The sequence below is a fragment of the Carica papaya genome, chromosome 8 (assembly GCF_054855325.1).
Source record: "Carica papaya isolate Zhongbai chromosome 8, ASM5485532v1, whole genome shotgun sequence".
In the NCBI taxonomy this organism is placed as follows: Eukaryota; Viridiplantae; Streptophyta; class Magnoliopsida; order Brassicales; family Caricaceae; genus Carica; species Carica papaya.
Genome location: NC_142316.1, coordinates 9,126,003 through 9,153,645, shown reverse-complemented (window position 1 = coordinate 9,153,645; position 27,643 = coordinate 9,126,003). Strand labels below are relative to the sequence as shown.

Below are 27,643 nucleotides of genomic sequence, written 5' to 3'. Positions count from 1 at the left end.
TTTACTTGAATCAGATGCAATTTTTAAATAAATTTTTACAAAATTTGTTATTAATTCCCAACATAGCCCTAAGGTAAAGCAACAAGATAACCAGAGAATTAAATGTCAGTTAGTATTCTATTTACAGACATTTCCCAATTCTTCATTCTTTATTAACGTGTTCCATTTCTGCTGCTTTCAGTCTTCGACGACATATCTGTTTCTCCTTGCACCAAATGCAATTCTCTGCATTACGAGACAAAGTGAAAACAGAACTTAGAGACGATCATCAAAATTTTATACAAGGATGACAATTAGCACTTCTTAACTGAGAATATCTGTGAATAAGCTTTCAGTCCAGTGAGAAAACGGAAGTATGTGGGTTTCATCGATCCATTTGCAGGGATGGACCTGATATTTGGAACAAGGTACTCTGCAACCTGAAAAGAACCCCGCTCCAAGTGAGAATAAACAAGAGAAAAACAATCAGCATGATAGGTGGTAATGTTAATTTGACATAACAGGACAATGTTTTGAAGATCCTCATGACTACAAATAATTTCTGAAATTCCCACGAAAAAGGGAAGAAAAGATCTTTGATTCTCTGTCACTAGTTCCATTAAGTTCAACATATAACAGATTGATCATGAAACACATAATCACAGCATAAAGAAGCCTGCACTTTATTTTAAAAAAAGAAGCCTGTATTTTGCCATTTAAGAGAATGCTATCTTACCACTTCCGCTGGCTCTGCCAAAACATTTATGAAAAATTTGGCCTGCAGCAAGCAGATGTCCAATTTCTAGGTCAGAAGACTGGAAGAAAGAAATAGAGCAAGAAGTCCATTGTGTTCAATTTAACCTGCTTTGTTGTGGCACCAGACAAGAGTAGGTCAGTTGTCACCATTCCTGGCTGCAGTGCAATAGAAAGAAGTGAAAAATAGGATACAAAAAAAAGAGTGACCAGAAAGAACAAGAAAGCATGAGAAGAAATACATGCAAAGAAGTACTTGTTAAATCTGAACTTTGGTTGAATTCGCTTCGGGAGTTGCCGAGAGTATCGAAATCCATTTACTCAAATTATTATGCAATTATGCTATTGGTCAACATATTAATCGGTAATTGAGACACATGAAAACCAGGTGCATACTAGAGGCTGGAGATAATTAGAGCCTATACGCCATTAGTCGTACCTTTTGTGTTACTTCAAAAGAAACATAGAATCTGGGTGAGACTTTGAGAGTTTCACCACGTCTTACTGACCTCCTTGCTTAAATGGTTAAAGCTTGAGTAACACCAGGTCACGTTCTTCGAAACTTCAATGAGCATCGACATACTATTTGGATTAGAGCTGAGCCTTCAAAAGAGGTTGCTTATTACCCTGTTAGCCTTATCCTTTCTGCGATGAATGCTTCCACTGATTGCAAGGCAGAGTGCAGGTCAATAGTATCTAAGTAAGATGAAGCGAATTTATATAGTGCTTGGAAGGGGGGTCATTTTCAGACTAGAGTGGTAAGAAGTGTTATACTACCATTTGACAGCAGCTAGTCACTTTGCTCATATTTTAGGTTGTTGATGGATCATGCACCTGAGAGATATTAATAAACATGGTGAACACTTTATCTCTATTCAAGACCAGAACTTGTGGAATTACATATAGCCGGTGGATGGTCTCCATGTATAGTCGGCTGCTCTTTGAGCTGTGAAGTGATGGTGTGCCGGTATGAAGTGACTATATTTAGTTAAGCGGTTTACGACCAATAGTATACTGTTTTTGCCTTCTGACTTTGGGAGTTGTTCGATAAAATTCATGGACACGAGTCCCATACTTGAGATGGAACTAGAAGTGGTTGCAGGAGTCTGGGTAATGAGACCTTCTCAACTTTACAACATTTACAAATGTCACAACATTGTACCAACTAAGTAACTTGATTCTTCATACTTAGCCAATAGCAATGTTGTTTAGCTTTCACATAGGTGGCTGTAATTCCCGAGTGACCTCCAACAACTGAATTGTGACACTGATGCAATAATCTGATTTTCAACTTCTTATTATCTCCAATTACCAACCTGCCTTTGTGACGAGTGAGTCCCCCTTTAAGACTAAACGAAGGCTTGCTCCCACTTTAAGACTAAATGAAGGCTTGCTCTCATGATTGACCAGAAGTTCCTCAAGCAGTAGCTATTTATTACTTCAAAAATCCATGCTGGAGTTGATGTGGTGACAGTGTAAAGAACCTCAGTTGCAGTATTCATTTGTTCTCTTCTTGAGATGACATCTACAGCTGAGTTGGATGACTCTGGCTTGTACTGAATATTGTAGTTAAGTCCTAACAATTTCACGTCTTTCTGGTAAATTATGGATAACACCCTTTGATCCAAAAGATATTTCAGGTTTTTTTGGTCTGTTTTGATGACAAATGGAGTTCCCTTCAAATAATCTCGCTATTGCCTTACTGCATGCAACGCAGTCATGAGTTCTTTTTGGTGCACCAACTTCGATTGATTTCTAGGACTCAACGTCTCGCTATTGAAGGCTATGAGCCTTCACCCTTACATAAATATAACTCCAATCCTTTGTCATTGGCATCAGTCTTCACAGTAAAAGGGTCTCTAAATTTCAGCAGTCTCAGCACTGGACTAGAGGTCAAAGCAGAATTTAGTTCCTGGAAGGCTTGGTTAGCCTCAACTCCACTAGGACGCTCCTTTTTTCAGTAAGTTTCATGAGTGGCTTTGCTATAACGCCATAGTGTTGAATGAATTTGCGGTAGTAATTTATCAAGCCCCAAAATCTTCAGAGGGTTTTCAAGGTTTTTGGTGGCAGTCAACTCACTGTAACTTTTATCTTTCTCGAGTCTATCTTTATTCCTTCCTGGTGTGACCCAAATATTCCACTTCCTTTTGGAAGAATCGACATTTGGATTGCTTGGCATATAGTTTATTGTCCCTTAGCAGTTTCAATACCTCTTCCAATTGCTTACAGTGTTCTTACTCATTCGAACTATAAACTAAGATGTCATTAAAGAAGACTAGGACAAATTTCCAGATGAAAGCTTTGAATATATGGTTCATGAGAGCCTGAAAAAGTTGTCGGGACATTAGTGAGGCTGAAAGGCATTACCCTCAATTCATAGTGACCCTGGTACATTCTGAAGACTGTTTTGTGAATGTTCTCTTCTCTTACCCGTATTTGGTGATAGTCATATAAGAGGTCCAACACGGAGAAGATTATACCCCCATGTAATTCATTAAATAAATCATCAATAATGGATATAGGGAACTTATTCTTGTGAGGGAATTGAGTTCCCTATAATCGACATAGAACCTCCAGGCTCTGTCCTTTTTGACTAGCAAAACAGGAGATGACAATGAGCTATGGCTGCGGCGGATGATTCTTCCAACATCTGCTGAACTTGTCTTTGCATCTCATTCTTCTAGTGAAAGGAATATTGGTAGGGATGTATATTCACTGTCATCCCTACCTGACTCAAGGATATGGCATGATCAAAAGCCCTGGCGAGGACAGGCCTCAGAGCTCCTTAAAGACACCTTTGAGGTGATTCAGCAGGGTCCTTAATACTTCATTTGACTCCTTTGTGATAATGTCCACTGATTCTGCCAACATCACCAGAAAGACCATCTCTCCTTCAATGGATTGCTTCTGGTCTATCCATTTTTTTGCACTTGTCTCTTTCATGTTGAACAAATTTCCACTTGCATCACCTCCTTCAAGAACTATAAGCAAGTCAACATAGTGAAATTTCACAATGGCATGGACAAAATCAAATACCACGAAACTAAATTGCTTCATCCAATCAACTCCAAGATCATGTCCTATTTGCCTAGCTAGATTACACAGAAGTTTGGCATAATTTATATCCTTGCATCGCCCATGAGACTTCAGGATGTTCAATGTTGCTGGAGATCTTCTAACCATTAGCTACTGTTATCATCAATGGCTTCTCACCTATCACTTTATTCTAAACTCATCTAGCAGCACTCTTGTACAGGACTGAATGTGAGTAGCCACTGTCAAGAAGGACTACAACATCATATCCTCCTAGAGTTCCTCTAATTTTCAGCGTGCTTCCTGCAACAATGCCTTCTATGGACAGAATGGAAAGTGTACCTGTTTGGTTCTCTTCTCCGTTGGCCAGTTCATGCGGCAATTCTCCACCTCATGTTCGTGGGAGATTAGTTCTTCAATGGCCATCATCATCATGGTTTGGCAACGATGTCCAAGGAAGTAGTGGTCACCACACTTGTAACAGGTGATGATTATCCGCTTAACTTTGTTTTCTCTTATTGAGTTTTTTAGGGAAACACTAAAAATGTTCAATCCTGGTGTTTCCCATTCCAACAGCATGATGAGAAGTCTGCTTAAGGAAGCACGTACCTCATGATATCTCGATACAAGGCCCTAAAGTGTGTGAATTGTTCTTGATACTCCATAATAGTCCCCACTTGCACTAGTTTATTAAGCTCTTCGATGAAGTCTTTTGTACCTGCACCGCGAAACTTGCAGCAGACTTCTTCCACAAACACTTCCTGTTCCAGATCTTCATTCTTGGTAGCTAGCCTTGGTACCACATATCAATCACTTCACCTAGGAGTAGTGAAGCCACTTCGACCTTTTATCCATCTGATGTGCCATGCACCAAAAAATATTTGTCACATCTTGCAATCCAAGCATTTGGATTTATTCCTTCAAACAGCAGACTTTCCACCTTAGGTAGTGTCACCGACAGACTCATTGTTATTCAGTTTCACATCGGTTGCTGTATTTCTTCAGTTTCGCACATGGTTAGATAGGAAGGATTCTCCGTTTCATTGCAACCAGCAGCGATCAACCGGCCGCCTGGTTAGTCAATTTGTTGGGTCTCATACTGCCACACAACATTCCGATGATTTGGTCAAATTGTTGTTTGGTTTGGCATTGTGCTTCATAAACTTTGATCATGAAGTCCGTAAATTGTTGATCGATTTCTTTTATGGATACCTTAGTTGGCTCACCTTTGGTTGCTCCATCATGATCAATTTTCTCTTGGACCTAGTTCTTGATGCTACAGAGGTATAAGTTTCACCTGATTCAAAAGACTCTGATACCAACTTGTTAGAACCTTGTTTGTGGTCCGCGACTTAGAGGACTGAAAAAGAGAAAAGAAGAGCGGAGAGTCAAAGAGAAGAGAAACACAAAATTTGAATTTGAATTTGAATATTTTGTGTTTTCTCACTTCTAGAGGGTTGAATATATTTTTTTTTTTAGATAAAAAGTGTGAAATATATATTAACAAGATACTATGGGGATACCACCCATGTACAAGAAGATTTACAAATATGTTAGGATGTCAATGATATTCTTAAAGTTCTCATCCCTAATAATGTCATGTCCTAACAAAATAAATCAAAATAATATAACCATTTATCTCTCAACTTATAGGTCTCAACCTCTTTACCCTCAAAAGCTCTAAATTTGTTTTTTTTAAATGACCTAAAAAATAGTCAATGAAATCAATTTTACAAATTTTCTTTTCTTACATAACTTTTCCCACATCCAAATTTCCTCCCAAAGAGTACCTGTCATCACCCAATTAATCCCCAAAAGGTCATAAATCATACTTCATAGATCATAAGCCGCAGGACACTACAACAAGAGATGATTGCAAGACTCCGCTGTTTTCGTGCATAAGTAACACCTATTGACTAAAATATGGCCTCTAGACATCAACTTGTCGATGGTCAGTATACATTCTCTGTTAGCCTCCTAAGCAAAAAAAAAAAACAAATCCAGGAGTCGCCTTCGATATTCAGATTTGTTGAACCAGGTAGTTGTGGCTCCTTTCAGTCCCACCCCTCACAATATGGCTGTAGTAGAATTTAACTGAGAAGTTTCCATTTTGATTCAGCTTCCAAAGCACTTGGTCCGATCCGTTCTTAACCTATTGTGAGTCCAGAAGTTGCAGAAGAGCTTCATACTCACAAATTTTCCAATCATTCAGGTTTCTAGTGACATTCACCAACCAATCTCTGCTACCATTGAGGTCCCTGTACGCCTCCTCAATTACCATATTTCTTGATTGTGTGATTGCAAAAATTCTTGGGAAACGACTCATAAGGCGCACCCCCCCCCCAATTAACCCACCCATTAACCCAATCATCCAGCCCTGGAGGACTGAATATATAGACTAGGGAAAGAGGGAGGTGCGCCTTGTCTGCTAGGTGCTTCTACCGATTACAACGAAAGAAACTGATCCAGAACAAACTTCATTTGATGAATTACCTATCTAACTTTTTCCTTTACAATTATTTTCCAATTTGCTCTTTTTCCTTTGGTAAACCTTGGGTGGTTTCCCTACAGTCTTGCTTTCATCTCCAAATAATTTTATTAGTGGGAATTGGATATTAATCCCCAAAAAATTCAGTGTGAGGATGGAGGATAGGGTCAAACATTTTTTTGAAATAAAAAGTATAAAAATGTATTGAATAGCTTGAATGAGGTGCAACTCATGTCCAAAAGTATTTACAACATAGCAATCATATCAATAACATTTTCAAAATCATCCATCCTGTATATGTCATGATTTAAGATTTAAAAGCAAGAAAAATGAAACCATCTATTCTTAATTTTTGTCCACTCATCCTCAATACCATCAAAAACCCTACTATACATTCTTTCCAAATAATCCAAAAGATAGTCAAAGGTATAAGTTGTACAAATTTCTTTTCTTTACATAAACCCTCCTAAGCCCACAGTGTCTTAATTCTATATATTTATAAAATCTGAGATTGAGAATCAAGAAAAAAATGAAAATTGCACTAAATGCAACATCATAAAAGTACCAATCTTGAATCAATAAGACATGATGAACTATTGAAGTTTTTGGAGAAAATAAACTTCTAATTTTATTTTTTATTTCTTATGTTTACATTTAAAAGATATATATAAAGTGGTTATTCTTATTCTACTTGAACTCTAATTATAAGATATAATTATATTATTAAAACTGTAACTAATATAATATTCTATTTAGCATGAAATCCTTATCAACACTCTCCCTCAAATTGGCGTAAAGATATCACACATGCTCAACTTGCAAATCAGGTTCTGAAGAGATGTGTTACATAATCTTTTAGTAAAAATCTCAGTCACTTGGTCGTTAGAAGATACACGATATAAGCATAGAGAACCACCAACTACCTTCTCTTTTATGAAATGTCGATCAATTTCAATGTGTTTTGTTCTGTCATGTTGAACTGGATTATGAACAATGTTAATTGTTGCTTTATTGTCACAAAACATGGATACTTTCTCGTCTTTAAGCAGTTTAAACTCCCGCATTAGCTTTTGCAACTATAGTAATTAACATACTTTTTGAGTCATTACTCTATATTTTGCCTCAGTATTGAAGCGGACAACCACACTTTATTTCTTACTTTTTCATGTGACTAAGTTGCCTCCTACAAGTGTACAGTAACCTGTAGTTGATTTTCTATCATCTAATAACCCAGCTCAATTGGCATCTATAAATACTTCTATTTTAAGGTGATCATTCTTAGAAAATAGTAGACTTTTTCCTGGTGCACACTTCAGGTATCGTAGTATGTGGAAGACAACATGTAAATAAATCTTATGAGGATCATGTATGTACTGGCTCATAAGACTAACTGCATATGCTATATCAGGTCTGGTATGTGAGAGATAAATGAATCTTTTAGCTAGTCTTTGGTATCTTCTCAAATCAATTGATGTACTATTACCTGCTTGTCATTTGTGGTTCTCTCAATAGGTGATTCTGTCGGCTTGCAACCCATCATACTAGTCTCTTCTAGTAAGTTTAGAATATACTTCATTTGAGAAATGAAGATCGCTTTATTGGATCTAACAACTTCAATTCCCAAGAAGTATTACAATTTTTCTAAATATTTTATTTCAAACTCTCGAGCAAGAAGTTCCTTCAACCGAGCCATCTCCTTTGTGTCATATCCAGTCATCACAATATCATCCACATAAAAAATGAGAAGAGTGACCTTACCGTCACCATATTTGATAAATAAAGTATGATTCATATTACTTTGTTGATATCCAAAAGAGATCATAACTCTTTTAAACCGTTCAAACCATACTCTTAGAAACTGTTTCAATCCGTATAAGCCCTTTTTTAATTGACAGACTTTTTCTTATGTCCTCTCATTTTCAAATCCATGTGAAATTTCCATGTACACCTCTTCCTCTAAGTCTCCATAAAGGAATGCATTTTTTACATCAAATTGCTGTCAATCCCAATCAAGATTAACTGCGCAAGACAAAAGTATACTAATTGTATTCATCTTTGCAACAGGTGTAAATGTCTTCTGATAGTCAATCCAATAGGTTTGAGTAAATCCTTTAGCCACCAATCATTCGTCTGCTTTGAATACCCATTTGCAACCAACTATTTTCTCTCTGTGGAGGTAATACAAGTTCTCATGTTTCATTTTTTGTTAATGTTCTCATTTCTTCAATCATGACTTTCTTCCACTTGAGATCTCCTAAAGCTTCTCTCCAATCCTGTGGAATAGACAGAGAAAACAAATAAGACAAAATCTCTATAGGAGGGGGATAGAGAGTAATAGGAAACAAAGTTAGATATAGGGTGCTTAGTGCAAGTTCCCATTCCCTTTCGAACAACAATAAATTTGTCTGATAAATCACAATAGAAAAATAACTCACCAGTATCTTTTGAAAACAGATAAGATTTTTTAACGTGGGACAGACAGCATGATGACTTTTTCAGACTTCTCTCTTCTTGAATATTTTTTCAAGTCTGGTTTATCTAGATGTCCAACATTATCTTTTTGATTAAGACTTTCTGCAATAAAATTTTTTCCCTGAATATGATTCTCAATTGTTATCCAATTAGGTATCACTTCTTCCTTCTCATTCTCTCCCTGAAGAGGTGTTGGGTTTGAGTTGAAATAAGACTCATTCTCTCTAAAGGTAACATTTATAGTTATAAAGTATTTTCTAAATGGTGGATGACAACACTTGTAACCTTTTTGGGTAGTAAAATATCCAACAAATACACACTTACGAGCTCTAAGTTCTAACTTACTCACATTTTTAGCATAACCAAAGCACACACATCCAAACACTTTTGGGGGGAACAATGTAGGAATTTTGTCCTTACAAAACCGCCATAGGACTTTTAAAATTCAGGACCCACAAAGGTATTTTATTAATAAGATAGATAGTTGAGAGAATTGTATCTCCCCAGTAACTCTTTGGTAGATTTAAGTGAACATTAGTGACCAATCTACTCCAGAATATGCATGTTTTTTCTTTCAGAAACGCCATTTTATTTACTGGTGTAGGCACAACTTGTCTGATGAATTATCTCATTTGACTCCAGGTAGGCACGGAATCCACTATCTATATAATTTGTACTATTATCAGTTCACAGAATCTTAACTTTAGTATCAAAATGTGTACATATCATTTTGTGAAAAGATTGAAAACATAAAAATACATCATTTTTTACTTTTAACAGATAAATCCATGTTAATCTAGTACAACAGTCAATAAAAGTAACAAACTATCTATGACCAGAAAGAGAGGTATTCTAAGTACGTCCCCACATATCAGAGTGAATAGTCATAAAAATATCAGTACTTCTATTAAAAGTTCTTTTAAATAACTTAAAATATAATTTTTCTAAAATAAAAAAGGAAAGTTGTTCCAATCATCGGTGCCATTGTAGTATCTCCATATTGACTTCTTTATTCCCAGTGGTTGCTTGATTTCCAATTAAATTCAGATGTCTATTCAAAACATATAAACCATCTTACAGCTTACTAGTGTCAATCCTCTTCCCGATTTAAAGATCCTGAAAGATGTAATGACCAGGAAAAAATTCAATTTGACAGTTGAGATCTCTAGTTATACCACTAATAGATAAAAGATTGTCAGAAAAACTACGTACATGTAAAACTGAAAACAATGTAATAGTAAAAGTACAATTAATGGAACCTGTTCCCGACACGGGAGTGTATGACTCATCTGCTATACGGACATTATCCCCTTCAGTACAACAAGAATAGGTTAAGAATTCTTTAGAATAGTTTGTCATATGTCTGTTAGCTCCAGAATCTATAATCCAATTATCAGGAGTGAAAATAGGATGAGCAATATCTGATTTTACCATATTTGATATGCCAACAGTTGATGAAGAATTAAGTTGACTCAGAAGTTGCTTCAGATTTTGAATTTCTTATGTGGAAAAGGCTCTAACGGATGGTGAAGCAGGTGTTTCCCTAACTTCAACAAAATTTGCTTGAGCTCTTGTGGTTCCATCTTTTCTTCCTCCCCGACCTCTAATTAGTTTTACATGCAACTTCCAACAAGTTTTCCTTGTGTGTCTTGGCTTATCACAATAGTCACACTTCCATATATCTCTGGATAGATCAAACTGAGCCACTAATCCAGCCTTCTCAACTGGTGCAATGTGAAATATGACATTTCTTCTACTCTTTTCTTTCTGAACATAAGCATAAGTTTGTTCTAATGAAGAAAAAAGATCCTTACCAAACACTTGCACCCGTAATTGATCATATTCGGAGTTCAGATCAGCTAAAAAATTATAGATTCGCTCTTTTTCTAAAAATTTCTGAAATTTGACTACATTTGCAACTCTACTTAAAAATTTTGATAGTAATCTAACTCTTGTCATAATCCATTGTATTAAAAAAAAAAAATTGAGAAATAGTCATATCTTCTTACTTTGTGCTACGAAATTTATTCTAGAGTTCATAAATCTGAGCGTCATTACCCATCTGTGAATATGTAAGAGGTGCTGCATTCCATATTTTTTCGACAGTATTAAGCAACAGATATGTTCTGACAATATGGGCTTGCATGAAATTTATGAGTCATGATATTACCAATGAGCTCTCAGAGTCCAATATATTATATTCTAAACTACCAACATCTGATTTCTTTACCTCACCAGTAATGTAACCCTGCAATCCTCTAAATTTGATAAATAATAAATAAGATCTCGACTAAATAAGATAATTAGTTCCATCAAGTTTTACGAGACTAATTTGTAATAAAGGGTTATCAAAACTAGTAACACTCATATTTTTTGCTTATGTCATCTTAGAATGTTAAAAATAAGAAGAAAAAATACCCAGTAATGAAAAATGAATCTCCTATCTGCACCAAGGAACCAAAAAGGGATCAAAATTTGATAAATAATAAATAAGATCTCGACTAAGTAAGATAATTAGTTCCATCAAGTTTTACGAGACTAATTTATAATAAAGGGTTATCAAAACTAGTAACACTCACATTTTTTGCTTATGTCATCTTAGAATGTTAAAAATAAGAAGAAAAAATACCCAGTAATAAAAAATGAATCTCCTATCTGCACCAAGGAACCAAAAAGGGATAAAAAAAATCGAAAAAAGGACAAAAAAAGGGAACCAGATCTGGTTCGGCTGGGCTGGGCTGGGCACCGGTTCGGATGCGGACAGCTTTGCTTAGGCGTGGACGAACCAGGTTGAAGTGGTCTGGCGCGCGGAATGGCCACACTAGACGTCCCATGCGCGGAAAAATGGACGCGAGGGAGGGGCTCTGTCCGGTCAATGCAGCGCAATTCTGATACCATGAAGTTTTTGGAAAAAACAAACTTCTAATTTTATTTCTTATTTCTTGTATTTACGTTTATAAGATATATATAAAGTAGTTATTTTTATTTTATTTGAACTCTAATTATAGGATATAATTATATTATTAGAACTCTAACTAATATAAAATTCTATTTAGCATGAACTCTTTTAAATTTTACTACTGCCCCCCTCCATTTTAGTTATAATTAAATTTCAGCATACGGCATTTGATGAACCCATAAATTGTCCAAGCTTCAAGTCTTAACTAAACTTTTTTTTTTTTCTAAAAAATAAGCCAAATAAACTTTAATTTTAAGTTTGAAAACATGAAGTTACAGTAAGTTTCATATTAATGGCCTCTCTTGCTCTCTCCAATAGATGTAGACTTCTTAGTCATACTATGCAAATCCTTGCATGGTGGAATATGTTATTTCTCTACTGTCATGCTTAAAATTTAACACCATTTGTCTAAAGGCTAACTAATCCAACATCAGCTACTCTGCTAAAATTGGACTTCAAAAGGACAGCTTACAAATTGCAGGTTGATGCTTGGATTTATCAAGTTTTATTATAACCACTGTTTTATAACATGTCCTTCCTAGCTGACTCATTGCTTATATGAAAAGGCATTCATCAAAGAAATAATTTAGTTTGTTGCTCCAACAGAATCTACCAACAAATTGAATCACATATAATGTCACAACTTGGAAACAAATTATAATGCATCAGAAAACCAATTGGAAAGGGAGATCTAACAAATATTGTTTCACATGTTCTGGATTTAGAACAGTAAAAATAATTTTTTTTTTTAAAAAATGACAATATCAATACATACCGACAGATTATGCACTACAACATTTTTAACATCTTGCATCTGCAGTTCAGCCTGTGAAAATTCAAAGAGACAAGTATCAAAAGCAAATCCATAAGAAAGCTACCAACTACAGAAATGTTATCATTAAGAAAGACAGACTTGAATTTTTTCTTTTTAGTTAAAGGGCAAATCCCCTTGGTAAATGGGGATTCGGACCCCTACCCAGCACCTCACCGACCTAAAGTGGTGCAAGAGAAATACCTATAAGCCAGAGCCTCCTGGTAGATTAGCCTTGAAGTTTGATAACATGTACAAACAACTAAACAAAGTAGAAAGAACATATTCTAGATTAGGTGTTAAGGTCCCTCTTATGATTATTTTGTAGAAATTTTATTAATATGGTCTGAACATGCTAAAAGAAAACACAAAAATCTCCAGATGTAAGAGATTATTCAAGAAACTCAAAGTCACATGATTAAACCAGTATAGGAAGATGAACGCGAAGAGACATGTCTTAGCAGTGATGAGTAGCTCTTATCAATATGATTAAACTCCATATAGAACTCAAGCTGAAAGATTAAAGCAGTAGTTTTTGCAACTCAAAGACAAGCAAGCCAAGCCTCTTCGAGATAGAGTCCAGTGTGAATCTCCAAAAAGGAGGGCAATGGCTTCCAAGGCCTTGAACTAATTTTATTTTTAAATAAATAGTGAAAAATTATATTACTATGAGCACCCAGGGGGGTGCCCAGAAACATGTACAATTATTTACGGTTCAAGAACCTCCACACCTAAAGACTCTAAAAGCCTCCAAAAACATGGGAGGATGCCCCATCAACAAAAAATCCAGGGTTTTGAACCATCTATTTTTAAGCACATCAAAGCCCTTTAAACCATCAATACCATGAAAAGCCTTTCTATTTCTTTCTTTCCAGACAGTCCAAATCACTGTGACTGGAATCATATCAGCAAAAATCCATCTATCTTTAAGATATTCTCAGGCACACAATTCATCCTTGACCAAGCCCGCCACCACCCAATTTATCCCGAGAAAATTATAAACCATAGTCCACAATTTGTGCACAACTAGGCACCAAAGTAACAGGTGATTACAGCTCTCCTCATCCTGCTTGCACATATAGCAAGCATTGACCAAACATATGCCCCTCCTCAATTTATCAATCATAAAGATACATCACATACTAGCTTCCCATGCAAAAAAGGAGATTCGGGGAGGAACTTTAACCTTTTAAATTTGCTTGTGAGGGAAAAAGCCATTGTAAGCAAACTGCATCAATCCTCTATACCAAGATTTCACAGTAAAATTTCCATTTTTTGTCAGCTTCCACCGAGGAGTATCCTCATTCCTACCCAGGGAAATAGCAGAAAGAATTTTCATCAGCTCCGCATACTCTAACAATTCCCAGTCATTCAGATGTCTGTGCACCACAACCTGCCAGGACCCAACACCATCCACCCCTCTGACGAAACAATCACTGAGCCGTGCATCCTTACTCTGCAATTCCATAAATCAACGGAAATTTTTCTCTTAACATCCCTCTTCAATCCACCTATCTTCCCAAAATCTGATCCTATTGGCCCTTCGCTTGTTCCACTCCACAAACCTCAGGAACCCTTCCTTTCATTCTTCAATTTTTTTCCACAGGCTTCTTCTATGAGGCTGCATTCTACCATTTGCCAACCAACCCCTATTATCAACACCAAATTTAGAAGCAACAACTCTCCTCCATAAAACATTCTCTTCTTTCATGAACCTCCACAACCATTTTCCTCAGAGTGCAACATTCATCTCTAGCAGAGACCAAATTCCCAGTCCTCCCTGATGCACCAGTTTCTTCAAATCTTGCCATGCGACCAGATGAAATTTTTTATGGTTATCCACCTCACCTCATAGAAACCGACATTGGATAGCTTCTAACTTCCTCGCAATACCACTCAGGATAGTGAGAATGGACAGAAGTGGTAGACTGCTAAGAGTGCTTCTAACAAGAGTGAGCCTTCCCCCTTTAGATAGTAAACATTTTTCCACCCCGCGACTCTATGCTCAAATCTGTCAATTACAGGTTCCAAGTCATTGAATCCTTGTAATTTGCTCCCAAAGGCAGCCCTAGATATTTTATTGGCAATTTGGATAATCTGCAGCCCAACACAAGCCAAACCCTCCTGCTTATCCTCCCTCCCAAAGTTTACAAGTTCAGATTTTGTCAAATTAATGTTAAGACCCGAGACCACCAGGAAACCCATAAGTATACATCTTATGCAACAGTGCTTCCTTCTCAGCTTCACAAAAAAGTAAAACATCATCGGCAAAGAAAACGTGTCACCTCCTCTCTCACATCTCCCCTTCCCACAGTCAGTCTTTTATGAAAATTTAGCCACCTTGCCCTTACGTTACATACTGTTGAGAGCCTCCATAACCACAATAAATAAGAATGGAGATAATGGATCCCCTTGCCTTAAATCTCTTGTAGCTCGGAAGAAACTCGACAGCCCACCGTTGATCATCACCGCAAAAGAGATAGTTGTAATGCAAGTATTGATCCATCCTCTCCAATTTTTTCCCAAAACCGAGCCTCATGAGCATGTAATACACAAAAACCCAATTAACATGATCATAGGCTTTCTCCATGTCAAGCTTACATAAAACCCTTTTCTTTTTCTTATTTATTGCAATCAAAATCGCACCAAGGATCTACCTACCCTTATATATGCATCTTGGCCATTATTCTAGCAAGAACCTTTGCAATCAACTTATCTTTGCGCCCAACCGAACTAATCAGTTGGAATTCCTTAATATTAGAGGCCCTATTTACTCTCTGAATGAGAACAATAAAAGTTGTGTTTAGGGACGTAAACAAAGGTAACTGTTATGTGAAAGTCATTAAACAGATTCACAATATCTCTCTTAACCACGTGCCAAAATTCCTGCAAGAATTCCATATTACATCCATCTAGTCCCGGCGCCTTATCCTTCCTGCATGCCATCAGCCCCTCTAAAATTCTTCTTCAGTGAAGCTTCTCTCAATATCCACTCTGTCAGCCTCATCCAGCCTTCTAAATGTGATGCCGTCTAGATTTGGTCTGCATTCCAGCTCTTCTCTGTACAAAGCAGCAAAATAATCCTTTGCATTACTTCTTAGCGCATCATTCCCCTGAACAATTCTGTCACCAAACCTCAAAGACCTCACATAGTTGCACCTCCTGTGATGGTTAGCCAAACAATGAAAAAATCTGGAATTCCTGTCACCTTCAGCAATCCAACGAGCCCTTGATTTCTGCCTCCAATTCACTTCCTCCATCAGCAAATTTAATTCAATATTTTTTCTTAAAGCAATTCTTTGTTCCAATTCAACCTCATTCAAACCGTGCTCCCCTTCCCGTCTGTCCAGATCCTCCAATTCCTCCATCGATGTGTGTAACTGAAACTCATGACTCGCCCCCAAGACCTTAAACTAATAACCACCTTCTTCTAGTCTAAGGGAAGATCCTCGAGAGTTCTTCACGATTTGAACAACCAATTCTCTTCAAAAAGATCATCCCAATTGAGATCAAATAATTACAGTCCAAATTTTAAAGATATGCGTCAACAGAGAGAACAACTCTAGGTGTTGTAGAACTCAAATTTTATTGGAAGACGACAAGCATGTTTTTGGTCATGAAACAGCTGCTTAATGACAAACCAAGATTGTCAGGTAGCAAGAGAAATATTGCGCTTGAGCAAGCTGTGAAGAGTGTTAGAGGTTACTGTTGCTTGAATCAAGGACAAAACAAGAGAAGCAACTTGTTGCTAGAGAAGAGTGTCCAGATTCAGTATATATTTTCCACTTCAGAACTCTGGTACCATCAACAAGCCGATAGTCTTTAGAAACTAGGAGAAAAATGGACCAGATCAAATAGTTATTTTATTTGAGTGATCTTTGTCAAGATGTAGATATGTTGGCAAGAGATTAGGAGAATTAATTGGAAATCCTGTAAATTGAGGGATTAAGAGGTTAGATTTCCTAATGAGTTAATGTCTTATTTAGAAATGAGTAGATTTCTTGATGAATTAGTGTTTTATTTAAGAATGAGTTAATTTTTTATTTTTTTCTCTTGTAACCTACTATGTAATACAATGTATTATCAATTTAGAAATAGAGATTTTTTTTTTCTTCTCATATTTCTTCACATGATATCAGAGCTCTAAACTCTTTTATGAGAATTCTGTCTCTATTCTCTTCAACCTTAATTGCTGAACGATCTTCCTTTCACTCTTTATTGCTAATCTTGTTTTTTATTTCTCCTTCTTTAGTTCCCGTTTGTGCAGTCTTAATTGCTGCTGATTTCCTTCCTTCATCATGTCAACCTCCCAAACCACCGACACTATTGCCTCCAGCAATTCAAATCCACCCGAAGAATCCAACTCTGTTCAGAAAATTGGAGAATTGCAAAATATTTGGCCTTCCTATAGACTCAATGAGAAGAACTACCTCAAATGATCTCAACTTATCCGCACATACCTCAAAGGCAAAGGGATACTTAATCACCTTCTTGGAATGGAACCAGCAAAAGATGACCTATCGTTTGAAGCATAGGATGAGGAGGATTCCATGATAATGTCTTGGCTATGGGATTCTATGGATTCCATGAACAGTGATATGTGTATGCTTTTTGCTTCAGCAAAAGAAATTTAGGATTTCATTTGTCGCACATATTCGAAGGCACATGATGCTGCTCAAGTGTACGAGACCAAGGTAAGAACTGTGGCCACTAAACAAGGAGACAAATCTATCACAGAATATGCAAACCTGCTGCGAAACTTGTGGCAAGAACTTGATCATTACTGAGTTTTTAAGATGAAACATCCTGATAATGTTGTCATCTTGAAGAACTTCATTGAAAAAGCCAGGTCTATGATTTTTTGGTTGGATTGAATTCTGAATTCGATCAAGTTAGGATCCAAATCCTTGGTAAGGAGGACTCCCTCCTCTAGAAGAGACAATATCACTTATTCGAGCAGAAAAAAATCGAAGAAGTGTTATGCTTCAAACACAACAAACCGTGAACGAGTCAGCCCTAACTCAACATCCTAGCAGAGAAAACCAGTGGAAGGAGAACAAGGAAAAATCTCTGGTGCACCTATTGTAAGAAACCGAGGCACACAAAGGAGAAGTGTTGGAAACAAAATAGTAAACCACCAAACCAAGAATGAGGGACTCGTGGGGGGGAGGGAAGGGGGCCAACAAAGGCCTCAAGTACATATGGTAGAGCAACCCAAAACTGAGAAAAATTTAGCAACAGGGAGATTCAACAATGAAGAAATTGAGAAGCTGAGAAACCTACTGGGGTCTCTTGGGAAGCCTTCTGGAACTTATTCCCTAGCTCTTACAGGTAAACCTTTGTTCTTTTTTTGCATGAATGCCTCGGAAACATTATATGTCAATTCTTAGATAATAGATTCTTGTGCCACAAATCATATGACCCCCATACCTCAACTTTTTTACACCTATACTCCATGCCCGAGTAATAGAAAAATTTTAGTGGCCAATGGCTCTTTAGTTAATGTTGCAGGGTTCGAAGATATATGTATCACACCTACCCTTACCCTTAAAAATGTCCTCCATGTACCGAAACTATCAACCAACCTTGTTTCTGTTCAAAAACTAACGCATGAACTTAAATGTTATGTCACTTTTTTCCCTTTCTATTGTATTTTTCAGGATCAGCACTCGGGGAGAAGGATCGGACTTGTTAAGGAAAGAAGCGGTTCTTACCACCTTGAATCATAAAAAAACGGTAGAAGCAATTTATCCTTAATTTTCTTCAGTTCCACAAATAAAAATGTCATTTGGCTGTATCACCTACACCTAGGTCATCATTCTTTTAAAGTTTTAAAAGTCATGTTTTCTCATTTGTTTCATGGATTAAATATATCTAAATTTCATTGTGACACTTGCGAATTAGCAAAACATGTTTGTGTATCTTTTCCTATCAACAATAAAAGAACCTCTCATCCTTTTCATTTAATTCATAGTGATATATGGAGTCCTTCTACAATACCAAATGTTTTTGGGGCTCGTTGGTTTGTTTCCTTAATTGATGATTGCACTCGCGTTACTTGTCTCTTTCTTCTTAAACAAATATATGGTGTTAGCATTGTTATACCCAACTTTCACTCAATGGTTCAAAACCAATTTGGGGTTAAAATAAAAAGTTTTAGGACAAACAATGCTAGAGACTACTTCAACCAAATTTTGTCACCCTATTTTCAATAATAGGGCATTTTCCATGAATCATTGTGCGTTAACACACCTCAGCAAAATGGGGTAGCTGAAAGGAAAAATGAGCACTTACTTAGCACCACCCGAGCCTTACTCTTTCAAGGGAATGTTCCTCAGTCCTATTGGGGAGAAGTTTTTACTGCCATACATCTGATAAATAGACTTCCCTCACGTGTGTTAGACAACAAAAGTCCCATAAAGATCCTTAATAGATTTTACTCTCACTTCATAACATCATATAAGTGTTACAATCTTTCATCTATAAAATTTTATATTTTTGCAGATGTCACCTTTACAGAAAATAAACTTTTTTTCTCCAAGTTCTCTTTTCAGGGGGAGATTTCAATGATGGAAGATAGTACTTGTGAGTCCTTTGAACCAATTAAAACCCTTGACCTTTCTCAGGTTCCAGTCTATGCTGTTGAATCCGAGATTTCTGACCTAATCACATCTGAGTCACCCAATTCTGCTGTTGAACCCGTGTCACCTCTTGTCCCTAATAGTGCAAGTCAAAAGTTACCAAGGTTCACTTAGGAGTATTCAAAGAGAAAGCTCGTTATAGAACTGATGCAAATCCAAGAATCTAACCCAGACTTAGGAAATGAGATCAAGGTAAGATCTGACCCACCTTTACATATATAATCTGTTGAAACACCTGATTGGACGACCTAGACTTTCCCATTACTGTGAGAAAAGGTACTAGAGAATGCATCAAACAACCACTTTACCCACTATCTCACTATGTCTCTCTTAAACACCTATCATCATCTCACAAACACCTATCACTGTAAGTTTAAATGCCATTACTATCTCTAATACTGTTTCTAAGGCATCGTCAAAAAAAGAATTAAGGGATACTATGAGAGAAGAGATTAGTGCGTTAGAAAAGAATAAAACATGGGAGATTGTTGATAAACCAAAAGAGAAACATTATTGATTGTAAATAGATTTTCACACTAAAATACAAGGTTGATGGATCCTTTGAGAGATATAAAACAAGATTGATAGCCAAAGGGTATACTCAGACTTATGGGGTAGATTATTATCAAAGAACTTTTGCTCCAGTTGCAAAAATGAATACAATGAGGATTCTATTGTCATTGACTGCCCACTTAAGGTGGCAACTCCTACAATATGATGTTAAGAATGCATTTCTCCATGGTAATTTAGATGAAGAGATATACATGAATATCCAATTGGGATTTGAGGGCGACACAGGTAACAAGGTATGCAAGTTGAAAAAGGCCCTCTATGGGTTAAAACAATCTCCTAAAACATGGTTTGGATGATTTGCAAAAGTCATGAAGAAGTCGGTATATAAACAAAGCCAAGGTGACCACACTCTCTTCACTAAACATTCGGCTGTAGGGGGAGTAACTGTACTTCTAGTTTATGCGAACAACATCACAGTAACTGGAAATGATGAGAAAGAGAAACAAGAACTGAAGCAGAGACTAGCAAAAGAATTTGAAATAAAGGAATTGGAAAAACTGAAGTGTTTCCTCGTCATTGAGGTGGCATATTCCACACAGGTGATCTTCATATCTCAACAAAAGTACATGATTAATCTATTAACAGAAACAGAGAAGATTGGGTGTAAACCAGTCTTTACAACAATGGATCCGAAGCATAAGTTGGGAGAAGGTAAAGAAGAACCAACTGTTGATAAAAGAATATACCAAAAGTTTGTCAAAAAACTCGTTTACCTTGCCCACACTCGACCTGACATAACATACTCAGTGAGCATGATTAATCAATTCATGCACGATCCAAGAGAACCTCATCTTCAAACTGCTTACAGGGTACTGCATTACTTGAAAGGCAATCCAGGGAAAGGAATTTTGTTCAAGAAGAACGACACTCTTGCTCTTAAAGTTTACATCGATGCTGACTATGCAGGTTCTCTAGTAGACAGAAGATCAACTACAGGATATTGTACTTCTCTTGGAGGTATTCTGGTATCATGGAGGAGCAAGAAACAAAATGTGGTGACAAGATCATCCGCAGAATCAGAGTTTAGGGCTATTGCTTAGGAATTACGTGAGCTACTATGGTCAAAGATTATTCTAGATAATTTGAGAGTCAAATGAGAAGGACCTATGAAGTTCTATTGTGGCAACAAGTCAACAATCAATATTTCTCATAGTTCTATACAATACGATAGGACAAAGCATATCAAAATTGATAAACACTTCATCAAAGAAAAATTGGAGAAAGGATTAGTGTGTATATCTTATGTTCCATCAGAACGTTAAGTAGCTGATGTTCTAACAAAGGAGTTGAACAGTTCGAATTTTCATGATCTTGTAATCAAGCTAGGAATGGAAGACATGTATTCCTCAGTTTGAGGGGGAGTGTCAAGATATAGATATGCTGACAAGAAATTAGGAGAATTAATTAGAAATTCTATAAATTGAGGGATTAGGAGGTTAGTTTTCCTAATGGGTTAGTGTCCTATTTAGAAATGAGTAGGTTTCCTGATGAGTTAATGTCCTATTTAGAAATGAGTTAGTTTCCTATTTTTTTCTCTTGTAATCTACTATATAATACCATGTATTATCAATTTAGAAATAGAGATCTTTATTTTCTTCTCATATTTCCTCACAATCTTAAATGGATAAAGGAGAAAGAAGTCAATTGTGAGTTTTTAAATTTTGTGTCACGAATACAATTGTGATACAAAAAGAAGGAAAGAAATGATGAAGGTAAACGGCAGCTCTATGACTTCAACTGGTATCAAAGAAAGGAAAGGACAAAGAAGAAGAACAAGAAGCTGCTACAGTAGTAGGCTTGAAGATTTGGATTTTTTTAAAATTTACTCTTGTCTCTGATATCATGAAGAATTTTTATGAAATAGTGTGTAACTTTATAGCCCCATTCAGGAGGTAGAATCCTAAAAGTATGACTTTAGAGGACAAAGAGAAAATTCATATTAACAACACACAAAAGGGGTGCTACCCAATTAGAAAAGGACTTTTTATAAATTGTGACAAGAAAACTGAATATCTATAAGGCCTCCTAATCCTCTCCATTGTTAAAAGGATAACCATTAAACAAAATACTGAAGATCTAGAGACATTAATCTCTGATCCTAATCTATCATTTTCCTATTAGTTGGAACACTATGTGAGAATTTCAATTAGCCTTTCGACATTCTCATGTTTTTGGAATGGCATAGCATTCTTACTATTATCTAGTTTGCAAAGGAATGGTGTGCTGTTTTATGTTGAGCACTTCTAATTTCTGTTCTTGTTCTGTTTTCTGTTCCCTTCACTTTTATCATAGGAGGATTCATTAACTTCTTTGTTCTGTTTCTCTTTTATAATGCTCTTACTGTTCTTACTAAGAAAAGGTTTATAGATCATCATCATGAATAAGAATTTTCTCAAGCACCTAAAACTGCACACAAGAAAAGGACGACATTTCTTGGTGAATTCCATGCCATGGACTCAGGAATAAAATATTGTACCAAGAAGGTGTCATCAATCAGAAGCCAAAGCTTATCCTGCATATTTTCAAATGATAGTCTAACTAAATTCGATTCGAAAATCAAGCTTAGAGGCTGCAATGATTTTTATAATTACTCAAAGAAGAAAAGCCAGAGTCAGTCTTGACTTTTGTTTTTTTGAAATAAAGTAAGTCTTAACAAATTGGAAACTGAAAATCTTCCCAACAGTAAAGCTGCTTAGTAATGCAAACTCAAATATAGATAGAAGGATTCCTTCAGTAACAAAATCCCCTTGATAACTCCTTTCAAACAGATTTACAAATGGTCAGTGAGAACATCTACAAGCAGGTGGTACTCCCTTGGTGCCTAGTTTAATCTACTTTACTCTTTTTATCTCAGAAAACAAAAACTCCCTCCAAACAGAAAACAAATCGCACATGCACACACTCTCTCCTTCTGCATATATATTTATATATTTATAAGAAAAGATCAAACAAATATTTTATATTGGCAAACCTCCTAATCATAGGTGAGGTGTTAGACAAGGGGGGTTCCACACCAATTTATGAGAAAATGATAAATCAAAACCCACTAAGATTCAAATGCATCAACATCTGGATTTGTAAGAAGAATAAAATGTGCAAACTACTGCAATCTGCCTTTGCTAAATTTAATCTGAAGACATATGAATGACTGAAGGAGTTGAGCTTCTACCTGTAATGATTTTGTCAAATGCACCACGCTCCTTTTGGTTGCCCCATATGCAGCAAATCTATAAAAGAAAAATAAAAGGAGTAACTATGAGTGAGCAGCATCATGAACCTAGAACTGATTGTTGACAAAATAACATAACAACCAAACCTACCCCCTTAACCTAAATTTAGCATCCACTGTTTTTCGTACTCATATGCTGTACCACAATCCAGAATACCAAATTTTAGTAAGTAATATAACCTCTAGAAACTAGTTGGCTGACATTTTCATCAAAGGTTTTGGCAGTAACCAACTTCATTGATTAATTTGCATGATGGGCATGAGAGATATATAGGTACCATCTTGAGGGGAGTGTTAACTATTCAGAATCATTACTGTCATGATTTTCTCCAGTGTTGAAAATCCAGAACACAGAATCTCTTTTTTTTTTTCTTTTATTGTACATATCTTTACATAAATTCTAAATCCCTTGATTATCTCATTTTTTATTTTATAAATTATAACCATCTATAGCTAAGTTCCTATTGTTTATTTTTAACCACTTATAGCTAATTTTCTATGTATGGAAACCTTGCATGAATAGCCAGCTGTAAACGTCCATATGAAAAATACACCCAAAAAAAAAAAAATTCTCCCCCCTAGTTCTACTGTCATGTCTTTTTTTTTTTTTTTGAGGAATAGTTCTAATGTCATTTCCAACAAAATACTTTAGGTATATTTTCTTTCTGACATTTAGGAGAGTTAAAATATTTTCAAAACAACCCTTCTTTTCCCTTTACTCACAAGCAGCATGAATAAAGATGGAGTATCATTCAACAATTTATAGGATTGAAAATATCCTATTATGTCTAGAATAATAAATATAAGAAAAATAGATAGGAATTCTAACTTTAAAATAGTGCAACTGTTAAAAATATAATAACCCTTTTTCAGGACAAATCTTACCATCATTTCCTAAAGATATAATTGTATAATATCGACATGATAGAAAAGTTATAAAACCGAAAGTAAAAAGCTCAATACCTGGGTGTTGGTCTACCATCTGAACCAGCCCCATCAATGTTGAAAATATGACCTCCTCGAGGCTGGCCCAACATCATCTTTATTGCCTAAATGACAACCATGCAACAGAGTACAGCTGAGAAACTGGAAGCAAGAAGAAAGTAAAAACTATTTTTTAGGTCTTGCTATTACCTCGCGACAACATATCATCAGACCAAGACTGTTAGTTGTCACAACTTCACTGTATAAAAGATTTACAAACAACAACAGATAAGAAGAAAAATATCTGAAAAGAAAAAGAAAATGTTAAGTTCTCACATAAGATCTTCATCTGAAGCTTCTGCCAATGGTTTATAGCTATATGCATTCGATCCTGCATTATTAATCTGCATCATTCTCAACATAGGGTAAGAGTGTAAAAATAGAACAGGTAAGATTGTAAATAGAGTTAACCCTGAAAAGAAACTTTTGAGTTAATATCTACTAAGAATAAGTGTGGTGGGAAAAGAGACAATGATCTGAAGTAAGTACCCATATATCAATGTATTTTAGATTCTGTTTTGCAAATTCCACCAAATACTTCACATCTTGGCCCTCTCTAACATCACATTTTGTGCCCTGTAAGGAGGTTATTTGAAAGTCTAAAGTACTGAGCGAACTGTAAGGGAAAAGCAAATATGCAGGGATTTGAAAAGTCGTGAAGGAGGTACCCACACATGCTGCTTCCCAAATATTTCTCTAAGGCTATGAACAGCAGATTCAACCCGTTCCGCTGTCAAAATACATCAGGAAATATTAATTCTTTTACCTTTCATAAAATAAGAAATATTGTTGGGGAAAAAAAGAGAAAAAGTTGGTATAAACAAGATAATCATTTTGGTGTCCCAACAACATCTACTTCTACTAACATTGTCTTTGCATAGATCCTCCAAAAAGAAAGCATTCTGCATTTGGCTATGCAACCAACTAAAACAAAACATCCCTTCACCACGCATGTATGTGATACATATGTATATTTCACAATGCTTTCACTAAGAGAGACTAGCATTTGTATGGCAAGATTGTTTTTACCTGATCTTGAGCAAATTAGAACATTATCACCTGCTTTTAAAAATTCCTTAGCCAATGCATACCCAATACCTGGATTAAAAAAACACAAAAAATAGATGAAGAAACAGCAAATCAACAAGCTACAAACTGAATCATAGAAAGAGAGAGCTCATTATTAATCTACCAAGACCACATATGTTGTAAAGTAGGTAAGCTTCTTTCCTTGCTATTGCCTTTTTTTTCTGGAAGATAAGTAACCTCCATTAGATTGTAACTCTTTTTTTTTTTTCTTTATGAAAGAAATATGATTACAATAATTAAGAGATAAGAATTCAATCTCCAGAATCTAATCAAATATCTTGTAAGGTTATAAATAGCATAATAATATGATTAATAAGATCACCTGAGATTATCTCTCTGTAATTTGTACATGATATTTGAGCCTGACCAAAAATAAAATTTCTCTACTTTTTCTCTTCCCTCAGCCATCATGAGTAACTCTTCTTCCTCAATACGTGCTGATTTATGGTCTTCCTCCCTCCAGCTTTTCCCTTCTTCTTATCCTTCCTTCAAGGTCTCTAACATCAAAAACTACGTAAATGAACAACCTGGGTTCAATAATAACTTGGTCCGAAAATCTCTTCTTCCTTCTTGTTTTTCAAGGATATGATGTTTCTCCGGTTATGGATCCAATTACTCCCCTAAAAACACTATAATGGAGGACGAAAAACAAGTCACAATCCAAATGCCATATTGGTTCTATCCACGATCCAAACAACCTGGATCCAAATCACTTTTGCAGACATTCGGTCTCTGCAAGTCCACTATTTTTTTTTCCCTCTCATTGTCAGGCAAGACTAGGTTGCTCTCAAACAAGTATTTCATGATCAGGTCCGAAAATAACTTGGTCCGAAAATGAACAACCTGGGTTCAATAATAACTGGGTCTGAAAATCTCTTCTTCCTTCTTGTTTTTCAAGGATATGATGTTGTTTCTCAGGTTATGGATCCAATTACTCCCCTAAAAACACTATAATGGAGGACAAAAAACAGGTCGCAATCCAAATGCCATATTGGTTCTATCCTGGATCCAAATCACTTTTGCAGACATTCGGTCTCTGCAAGTCCAATATTTTTTTTTCCTCTCATTGTCAGGGAAGACTAGGTTGCTCTCAAACAAGTATTTCATGATCAGGTCAATGCTTGCTTGCCTTAGCTCAAATCCAAGTTTTACAACACTCAAAAATCTGATTTGGCAATCAATGCTTACCTTCAAAAATTGAAAACAGTGTTCGATTAACTAGTGTTTTTTTTTTTTTGGCATTATCTCCCTAAGTGCAATTTGGTCTTAAATCTTGGAAAGTTTTTCTCTTGACTAAGAGAACTTTTTCATCAGCTTTGGTTCCAAAAAACAATTGCTTCCTTTTGTTCAATTTGGCGCTGCTTTATTACTAGAGGAAGTTTGTCCTGCACCAGATCAAACGCAACATCCTTCCCAAGAAAACACCTCGCTTTTGTTGCCACAAACTTCCCCAAAGATTCTCCATCAAATCATATTCACAACAGAGACATGGTTAATTATTCTCAAACTCAAGGTGTCATGTAGATCGCTTGTGTGCAGCTGCAACCAATATATGAATCACAACAATCATCCTCTGCTTCCTCAGGCATTCTCAGGTCCTGTTGCGCCACTCAAATAGTTGTTAATTCTCCACTTGTACCAGCTTTCAAGGCCAGCTTTGTTTATATTGTCCAAGAGTATTCGTCTCTGCATTCCCAAGTACTCGCACGATGTGAATGCCCAAATAAAGTCAGTTTTCAGTGTTCCATTCAATGTTCCTTTGCCATAATTGCAATCTCTCATATGACTGCCCCCACAAGTAATCTCCACTCTTCTTATGCCACGTTTGATTCTCAAGTAACACTTGGCTCTAACTTTCATTATATTCCTAGCTAATTCCAAATTCTAACTTTTATATTAGTTTTACGAAATATAATTACAACATAGTTTCTTATGTTTAAGATATTTCACCCTTACTTCAATTAACTCCTGCGGAAGTTCAATTTTTACTAAAAATTAGAATTGGAAAGTAACTAAAAGAAAAATAAGAATTGAACAAAACGGACGATAAGTGATTAAACAAATTTTTCTCTTTGCCAATTTATTTCTTTTCAATAAGCCAGGCAGTACATAACAACGTTTCGTGACTACCAACTCCGGCACTCACACTGTACATGTAAATCTCCTCCGAAGCAATACTCAAACTTAATTTCCATATTTAACGATGATACGGCTCTCGATAATTAGAAATAAACTCAATAATAGTAATAACAGTAAGCAACCGAAAGGAATTACATGGAGAAAAGAAAAATGAAAAGAAAGAAACCTTTGGTTGAACCAGTGATCAAGACGTTGTAAGGAGGCAGCATAGGTTCTGTCCTTAATGAGGAGCGTGATCTTAAGGTTGAGGAAGGCCATTTGGGAGCATTGGACGATGTTGCATTCAGAAGGAATTGGCGGTCAACTTGTCTATAAGAAGGGAAAGGGAAGGTGAGAGAGTGGAAGAGAGATTGAGTGGTTTCGAGAGGAGAAAGAGACGAGAGAAATGGAGAGGAAGAGAAGTGGAGGGAAACTGAAGTCGCCATTGAAGGGAGAGAAGAGGAAAGGGGAAAGGGAGAGTGAAGCAATGGAGTGGCCAAGGAGAAACTAATTG

At 36.2% G+C, this 27,643-nt stretch overlaps 1 protein-coding gene across 1 annotated transcript; it reads right to left on the bottom strand.

The window, feature by feature from the left end:
• Positions 1-27,643, bottom strand: NOL (NYC1-like protein). Its single transcript, XM_088209965.1, has 13 exons — positions 27,317-27,643; positions 24,952-25,020; positions 24,591-24,652; positions 24,412-24,498; positions 24,199-24,266; positions 24,073-24,121; positions 23,902-23,987; positions 22,879-22,936; positions 12,460-12,510; positions 841-891; positions 716-757; positions 309-419; positions 1-225 (listed from the first exon to the last, which is right to left on the bottom strand). The coding sequence occupies exons 1-13, from the start codon at positions 27,573-27,575 to the stop codon at positions 178-180; spliced, it is 1,041 nt and encodes a 346-aa protein (XP_088066091.1). The 5' UTR covers positions 27,576-27,643; the 3' UTR covers positions 1-177.